The 9,324-nt window shown below is 37.2% G+C and overlaps 1 protein-coding gene across 1 annotated transcript; it reads right to left on the bottom strand.

Moving 5' to 3' along the window:
- Nucleotides 1-1,311: 1,311 nt before the first annotated feature.
- LOC121442794 (zinc finger protein 120-like) lies at nucleotides 1,312-4,932 on the bottom strand. Its single transcript, XM_041644406.1, has 3 exons — nucleotides 4,882-4,932; nucleotides 4,626-4,686; nucleotides 1,312-3,487 (listed from the first exon to the last, which is right to left on the bottom strand). The coding sequence occupies exons 1-3, from the start codon at nucleotides 4,913-4,915 to the stop codon at nucleotides 2,563-2,565; spliced, it is 1,020 nt and encodes a 339-aa protein (XP_041500340.1). The 5' UTR covers nucleotides 4,916-4,932; the 3' UTR covers nucleotides 1,312-2,562.
- Between the last annotated feature and the right edge of the window lie 4,392 nt (nucleotides 4,933-9,324).

Genomic DNA, 9,324 nt, shown 5'->3' with positions numbered 1-9,324 from the left:
AATATTTCTTCAAGTTGAAGTTGAGCACCAGTGAGATGGATCAGTGGAAAAAGACTGTTTTGTGCAAGACAATAAAACTAACCTAAATCCCTATAGAACATCAAACTTTGGTATTAGATACACAGTTGATGGCTGACTATCATACTTTACTACATCTATATCAGATAAATGAAAATATTTCTTTGAATACATACATGAGATATTTAATGTTTCTTATAATTTCTTTTATCAGTCTTTTTAACATTAACATTGTTAAATCTCTTGAAGAAACAGCACACATTGGGAGTTCATCACCTACCCTTGGATTTGTTGTACTCAAGAGGAAAACACATAAGCATCATGAGTTCAAATGTATACCTAAATCATTGCTGACATCCAAGCTAAGACAAATAACAAACAACAAATCTCAAGGAAATTTTTGAAAAGATGAGACTCAACTAGGAGCAACTAACCACCACCCTTACTTGAAAAGTATGATCAAACATGGTCTGACATTTCAATAACCAATGGGACAATTATATGATGGGGGCTCCATTATATACGTTACAGCAGAAAAATACCTATCACTAGGTACAGGCACAACAGAAGCTGAACAAAAGTCACAGAAGGAATATAAGGACTACAAAATAAACTTCACTAAATGGATTTGCCACAAACAGAGCACACTTTAGTGACTATCTCATGTTTCAAAATAGAAACCACACTGCCATGATCTCCTCCACCAGTCTGGAGTAAACATGGTACATAATTTGCTTACTTTAAGGCTATGAAGAGAAACAATTATTCTTGAATCTAAAGACAACTGTGAAATCTAAATTCATTAACAAACTGTTTTCATGAATAGGGATTTCTTCTTTATGAGTTTGTGCCTATTTCAGACTCCAAACTGATATAAATAGACTTTAAAATATTTCCAGCACTAGATTTTGAGCTCTGGGATTGGTTTTGTGTTCAGTTGGACAAGAGTAGAGTGTGTTTCTTTGACTCTGGTTTAAGATTCAAAGTATATTTCCTATTTTTAACATTTGGCTCTGTTTTGGGGGTGATGTTGTTTCTTTCTTTTTTTTTTTTTTTTTCCGAGACAGGGTTTCTCTGTGGCTTTGAAGCCTGTACTGGAACTAGCTCTGTAGACCAGGCTGGTCTGGAACTCACAGAGATCTGCCTGCCTCTGCCTCCCGAGTGCTGGGATTAAAGACATGCGCCACCATCACCTGGCATGATGTTTCTTTAACTAGCTCTAGATTCAGGGCCAAAGTATGTTTCCTTTCCTTTGTTTTTTTTTTTAGTTTTTCGAGACAGGGTTTCTCTGTAGCTTTGGAGCCTGTCCTGGCACGAGCTCTTGTAGACCAGACTGGCCTCGAACTCACAGAGATCTGCCTGCCTCTGCCTCCCGAGTGCTGGGATTAAAGGCGTGCGCCACCACAGCCCGGCAAAGTGTTTCCTTTGGATTTCATTTCAGGACCAGGGTATGTTTCTTTGAAAGGACCTTTCTCCTACCCATAAGACTTCATATATTCATAAATTAGGTTTTGGCCATCAGTTTGCTGGTGCAAAAAAAATAAGGAGGTATCATAATGCTTGAACAGATCATTGACACTATCAATTTTTCTCTACAGAATAAATGTTGATTAACTGACTTTAAGTGTATTGGCTTAATGTCTTAAAAAATAATTTAGAGGGCTGGAGAGATGGCTCAGAGGTTAAGAGCATTGCCTGCTCTTCCAAAGGTCCTGAGTTCAATTCCCAGCAACCACATGGTGGCTCACAACCATCTGTAATGGGGTCTGGTGCCCTCTTCTGGCCATACACACAGACAGAATATTGTATACATAATAAATAAATTTAAAAAAATAATTTAGAATAAACCCTCAATTTCTTCTTCAGGTACCCAAAGACTACTGTAATATGAAAAAGCATTATCAGACTGATTACCAAAAAGTTTTACTCCAGTATAAAGTAGAAAACTTTAGCACACTGAATTAATTTAAGAGTTTCACTACAATATGATTTTTCTCATGATTTTGAAAACTACACTCATTAAATTCATAGTTTCTCTCCAGAAGGGTTTATTTCATGTAGTTGGAGATTATTGTGACAAAGGATTTACCACACAAATTATACTCACAGTTTCTTTCCTGAATATGTACTTTTGTACATTTGAAGATGAATAAGACATGAAAAGGCTTTATCACACTGATTTCATTCGTACTGTTTCTCACCAGCATGTGTTTTTGTATGCCTGTAAATATTACTGTGATCTGCAAAGGTCTTAGCACACTGAATAAAATCAAAGGGTTTCTCTCTACTGTGTGTTATTTTATGCCTTTGAAAATGACAGTGATGTGCAAAGGCCTTACCACACTGATTATGATAATAGGGTTTCTCTCCAGTATGTTTTATGCACTTGATGAATACAATGGCCAGGAAAGGTCTTATCACTCTGATTACATTCATAGGGTTTCTACCTAGAGTGAGATCTTGTAAGCCTCTTAAGATTACTGTGAGCTGCAAAGACCTTACCACACTGATTACATTCATAGGGTTTCTTTCCAGTGTGATCTTTTATGCAATTGCAAAGCACTCTGCAAAGGCCTTACCACATTGATTATATTCATAAGGTTTCTCTCCAATATGTGTTTTTTTATGACTTTGAAGACCACTGTGCTGTGCAAAGGCCTTCCCACACTGATTACATTCATAGGGCTTCTCTCCAGTGTGTCTTCTTTGATGCAATTGAAGAGTACGGTGCACTGCAAAGGCCTTACCACACTCATTACATTCATAGGGCTTCTCTCCGGTATGTGTTCTTTTATGATTTTGTAGACCACTCAGCTCTGCAAAGGCCTTTCCACACTGATTACATCCATAAGGCTTCTCTCCAGTATGTGTTCTTTTATGACTTTGAAGACCACTGTGCTGTGCAAAGGCCTTCCCACACTGATTACATTCATAGGGTTTCTCTCCAGTATGTGTTCTTTGATGCAATTGAAGAGTACGGTGGACTGCAAAGGCCTTCCCACACTCATTACATTTATAGGGTTTCTCCCCAGTATGTGTCCTTTTATGACTTTGAAGATTACTGTGAGCTGCAAAGGCCTTCCCACACTCATTACATTTATAGGGTTTCTCTCCAGTATGTGTTCTTTGATGCTTTTGAAGACCACTTTGCTGTGCAAAGGCCTTTCCACACTGATTACATTCATAAGGTTTCTCTCCAGTGTGTGTTCTTTCATGCCTTTGAAGATCACTGTGACAATCAAAAGCCTTATCACACTGATAACATCCATAGGGTTTTTCTCTAGTACGTGTCCTTTTATGCTTTTGTAGATTACTGTGACCTGAAGAGACCTTACCACACTGATTACATTCATAGGGTTTCTCTCCAGTCTTTGTTCTTTCATTCCATTTAAGGTGACTGTCATATGTCAAGGGTTTACCACACTGAAGATATACTGAAAGTTTCTCTCCAGTTTGAATTCTTTTAATCCTGCAAGGATAATTGGCACATGTAAAAGCTTTACCACAGTCAACTAGTTGTGCCTAAACATTTGTATGAATTAATTTTATAATATGTTCCAATTGTAAAAAGGAATCAGATGCTAAGTTTTAAAAACTGTGTCTAAACTCATGTGTTAGTCTTTAATTAGGCACTGTTTTGCAACTTTGAAGATATCTCCAATGATAAATTCCTTTCTTTTATGGCTTACCTTTTCACCTTCGCAGAAACTTTTTTCTATATGATATTTTATACATATGTGAAGAGAACTGGATAAACTCAGAGCTTTAACATACATGAATTCTCCTATACTGTGAATCATAATGCATTTGCTATGTGAACGAGGACACCAGGAAGTATTTACACAGTGCTAGAACTCATAGGGATTTTTTGCAGTGTGCGTTTGTTCATGTATTAAAAATGATGGTGGAAAACTGATTACTTGCATAGTGGAATAAAATTCAACAAGTATACTCTGCATGGGGGCTATGTCTTATCATCTAATTGTTTTTAGAGAGAGGTATGCTACAACTCACTATATCCCTATGTTCATACGCTTGTATCTAGAGTAACATAGGGTATACTTAGTAAAGAAGAATAACAAATAGAAGATTTCCACATTGAATTCTCAGGGTTTGACTTGCTGTTCCTCACAGATTTGTGGTATAGATATCAAGGTTTCTCCACAACAACTTGACTCGACTCTAACTGTTCCTCTGACTAAACTTAGCACGGTCACAAGAAGTGTATGAGTAATACAAGATTTACTATGGGCTATTGGTTTTAGTAGGAAGTTTTGCAGATATACTTATTATCTCTTCAGTGTGTATACCTTTTGTATTATGAGTAGCAAGCTAGAAATGTATTTGCAGATCTACAACAAAGTTCTCATGTTGTTATGCTTCAAAAGGTGATATCTGTTTTAGGCATCGCTTTCTTGACTCCTTTCTTAAGAGAATGTCATTCAAATACAATTCACATATATGATATATGGATTCATGAAAAATTAATAACCATCAGTGCACTTAAAGTTGTGCTTATTTACACTGTTGCTCCTATTTAAAACTTACAGGACACATGACAATTTTATCAGAGGCACATTGTTATCAGATTTGCACATGAAAATTACCTTTCATGTCTTCTAGAACATTGACAATGTTCTTCACTATTATGGTCATCCCAAATGCATCCTAAAACATAATACCAGAAAATGTATATTATTGAAAATTGTGTAATATTTAAGCTGTTATCTTAAGAGAACCTTAGAACTATGACTGCTTTATTCAACTCATTCTTATTCTTTCTAAATCAATTTACAAAAGAACATGATTAACCAAGAAAAAGTTGTCCCCTTATTTTGAAACATGAAGGAAATTCATTTTTACCTATAGTAGTGAGGTTCCTGTAGGTCTCCAGCATCACATCTTTGTAGAGATTCTTCTGGGAAGGATCCAGCAAATCCCACTCTTCCTTAGTGAAGTTGATATGCACATCATCATAGGTCACTGTCCTCTAAAATATTTCATTCATGTGTTTAATAGGAAGTATGATGGTGACAACATTGTAAATGTATACTTCTTTGACAGTATAGTCATAAAATTCCCCACTCTTATTCCATGAGACAGTCACTTTAGAAGGAAATTGAATAGGAGAGTCACCTCTGTCATTTCTATACACTTTGAATGGGATACCACCTTACAAAAGAACTGTCTATTACTAGGGAGAGCTAAGGAAACAGATCAACAGGATATAGTATACATGAGAAAATTGTATGGAAAAATACTAATTACAAAAAAGAAAAATACAGTGGACAAACTGGCTATATTGACTCATGGCCTTTAAGCACAGGACTCAGAAAGCAGAGGTATGTATATTTGTCTCTGAGTTGAATGCCAGCCAAGTCTATGGAATCATGTCCAGGACAGGTGGAAGTACACATTAAGACCCTGTCTCCATTGCAAAAATCAGTGAATAAAAATCAGATATAAAGAATTTAGAGATGTTTACTGAAGCTCCTACAAAGAATTATGCATTCACTCCAGTTCTGTATTCATATTCCAGACATCAGAAGTGTCTTATTTTAATCTGTAATACCAATAACATTTTATGAAAAGGAGCTACATTTTTAAAATAATTACAAATGGACAGATGAAAACATTAGCAATATAAATATTGGACACAACTAATTAGCACAGGTCTGGAAATATGGTTGAGTACTACTGAGCTCTTCCTGGTCACAAACTCCAGTACTTATATGGGGATTGCAACTATTTATTATTTCAAATTCGGGATTCTGAGATGCTTTGATCATTCTGATGACCAGGTATCCATATGGTGCATATCCATGCAGACACATAAAATAGTCATATTAAGTAAAAAAATTAAAAGCAAGCATAACAAGCAGGAAAACATTCATGCACCTGCATTTCAATGACTCAGAATGCTCAGGCAGTATTAATGTCATGAATACATGGCATCCTGGGGATCGGAATGAAACCCTCTGTCAAATTGAAAATTCAAGATATGTATGAAGCTGAGCACAGCAACATATGCTTGACATGTAAAGAGCCTACATTCCAGGGTCATCACCCAATAACATCAAAACAAAAAGCCATGAATTGTTGTAGTTGGAGTGGCGGGCTGTGTCCCCGGCACCCAGCCGCCCCCACTGCTAGCTTTACTCAAAATAATTACAGGGAAACTGTATTCTTTTAAACACCACTTGGCCCATTATATCTAGCCTTTTCTCAGCTAACTCTCGCACCTGGACTAGCCCATTTCTTATAACCTGTGTAGCCCACGAGCTGGCTTACCAGGAATGATCTTAACCTGCATCTGTCTGGAGTGGGAGAATCATGGCGACTCCTGACTTAGCTTCTTTCTCCCAGCCTTCTGTTCTATTTACTCCGCCTACCTATGTTTTAACCTATGAGGGCCATCCAAGCAGTTTCTTTATTGCTTAACCAATGAAATCAAAAGATTGATATATGACACCCCCACATCACTTCCCCTTTTTCTGTTTAAACAAAAAGAAAGGCTTTAACTTTAACATAGTAAAATTACATATAGCAAAACAGTTATTAAGCAAGAATCACAGTTACAATATTTGTATCTATTTTATCTTCTATCATAACAATGGAAAATTATAACTACCTATCCATTCTTCAACTCCATCAAAGACTCCAGAAGGATATAATACTACCTAAGTAAACAAGAAATAAGAAAACTCTAGAAATGACAGAGATATCTCGCTGCCTGTACAGTCACCCAAAGTTCTTTTGTACTGTTGGGGCATCCATCTTCAGCCTTCAGGCCCATAGTATCCAGCAGACATTTTCATCAAGCAGGCAATTTCAAAGACAGTTAAGTCCCTATCTGCTGTGTCCTGCAGAATGTCTCGCAGACTCTTTTATGAGTCATGAACCCCAAAAGACCGTCTCACCTTTAGGCAAGTTCAGCAGTCCTCTCTCTGCGGGTTCTCTGTGTCCATTTTATGCAACAGTCCAGGCAAGAGCAGTTTCTTGCCCAAATGGCTATCAAACTCCATAAGGATCCTCTTCGATGCCCATCTTCCTCTCGAAGATTGGTGCCTCCAGGAGCAGATATGTCTCATTGTCATGAAAAGTCCTAAGTTACTAAAACATTAAATGCCATATTCTGCAGTCTTTGAAAGATATGAAGAATGTCTATCTAACTGAAATATATCTCTATATATCTAGAAAATCTAACTAACATGACTACAAGCTTGACTATTATTTATGATTATCTATCAACAACCTACATTTCTTAATTATACATTACATTTTTTAATGAACTACACAATCACAATACCTTAATCAAGATCAGAAATACATATACATATAACAAAATTGACTGTAAAATCCATACCAATGCAAATTATTCATACCTATATCAATGAATGAAGCCCCCCTCCCTTTACTTTCAGGAATTTGGAGCCACACAGCAAAGGTTACTCAGACAAGCAAACCAAACAACTAAAACTGCAGGCTATCAAATTCCTTAGCACTGAACAGCAACTGTTTCTTCTATATTTTATGTGATTTTACAGATCAGCCCTATAATGATGGTAAAAGCATTTCAGTATGAGTGGGAAGCTGACTGATTAATATCAACCACAACACAGTAGATATAAAGGTCAGAAAATTAGTTAAGGATATTGTTACTCATCACATACACTGAGGAATTTCATCTAGAAAGGCCTTTTCTACTAAATGTTCATAGGAAATTGAAAGAAAGGCCACCAAGGAGAGAAACTTGTTCAAGTACATGATCTTCTCTGGGAGGTTGTTCATTCAGTGAAGTACACTCTGACCCCGGTCACTATTGGTTCATAGTCAACAATGAAAAAGTGTATTCAGTCTCTGCAATGATTCTCATGCAATGATCCACATCTGCTACTATCTAAAAGTACAAAGACTCCTCTGGCACCGAAGACAATCTGTTGACAGTAACATTTTATAAATTCAGAGACTGTAACATCTTCTACATTCTGAGAGCAAGTTACATACTCCCAACATACAGTGGCACAAAATCCCATTAACATTCCAGGAGAGAAAGATGGAGACACAGTGAGGGAAGACTGGACCAAGGCAAGACTGAAGCTGAGCAGGATAAACATCAAATCCTGTAGCTCCCTTGTCAGATGCATGGCTTCAGTTTCAAATAGCTTAAACGGCCCTGTCCTTGCGACTTCTCATGCATTTCTCTCTTTGGTTACTTCCACTCACTATGAGCAGCTAGGTCTCCATGGAAGTAGTGTCATAACTTAGGTATCTTAACATGTTTGGGCTCAAAATGCAACCCAGTGTGTTGCAAAATAGCATTTTTAATTGTGTTATACTTGTTTATGCTGTAGAACTTTTGATTAAATGATGCAAAGAAGTGCTGTAGTCTTTTATGCTGCATTGGTTTAGCTCTGTGAAGTTGTGATATTTTGCCTATCTTAAATGAAAAAGAGTTGAATGACCAATAGAATGGCAAGAAAGCATAGGGAGGGCTGGCTGCCAAAAAAGAATAAATGGGAGGACAACTCTGGGAGGAAAAAGAGAAGAGGCAAGAAAAGGGGAGGACAACGAGAGACATTCACCTAGCTACACAGAAGCCATGGAGTAGAAATAAAGAAGAGAATACAGAATAGAGAAAGATGAAGGCCAGAGTGAAAAGATAGAGAGAACAATTGAGTTAAAAACAACCTGCCTTGAAGGCTGGAGAGATGGCTCAGAGGTTAGGAGCACTGCCTGTTCTTCTGAAGGTCCTGAGTTCAATTCCCAGCAACCACATGGTGGCTCACAACCATCTGTAATGAGATCTGGTGCAGAATATAGTATATATAATAAATAAATAAATCTTAAAAAAAAAAAAAAACCTGCCTTGAAAGAAGCCAAAGCAAGCCATGGTCAGATGTTTATAAAAAAAAAAAAAGCCTCCGTGTGTATGATTTATTTAATAACTGTGTTCAGGCCCTCAAAAGAGAAAAGAGTAAAAGAAACAACCAACAACGCCAGGCTTCAATCCTCAGAGCTCCATGCAATGAACTCTCACTGTCTCCTCACTGGGCTTCTGACTCTGCCTAACATAGATGCCTGCAACAATGATAAACTGTAACCATAAACTAAAAATTCGTGATCTTAAATTTTGATTCTTTCTTGTTTCCAAGAGCAACACATGGGGTGATGCTGAAAAGTGTGATTTCTTATTTGTGAAGGACACTAACAAGCTTGGACCACAGGTGCAGAAGGTTTTGAAAGAAGTAGCTTCCTGCCAGTCGGTGGTGGCGCATGCCTTTAATCCCAGCACTTGGGAGGCAG

The sequence above is a fragment of the Microtus oregoni genome, unplaced genomic scaffold (genome assembly GCF_018167655.1).
Source record: "Microtus oregoni isolate MIOR12 unplaced genomic scaffold, Mior012 000095F_ref0000231, whole genome shotgun sequence".
In the NCBI taxonomy this organism is placed as follows: Eukaryota; Metazoa; Chordata; class Mammalia; order Rodentia; family Cricetidae; genus Microtus; species Microtus oregoni.
The sequence above is the reverse complement of the archived record's forward strand: the minus strand, read 5'-3'. Positions and strand labels throughout refer to the sequence as shown.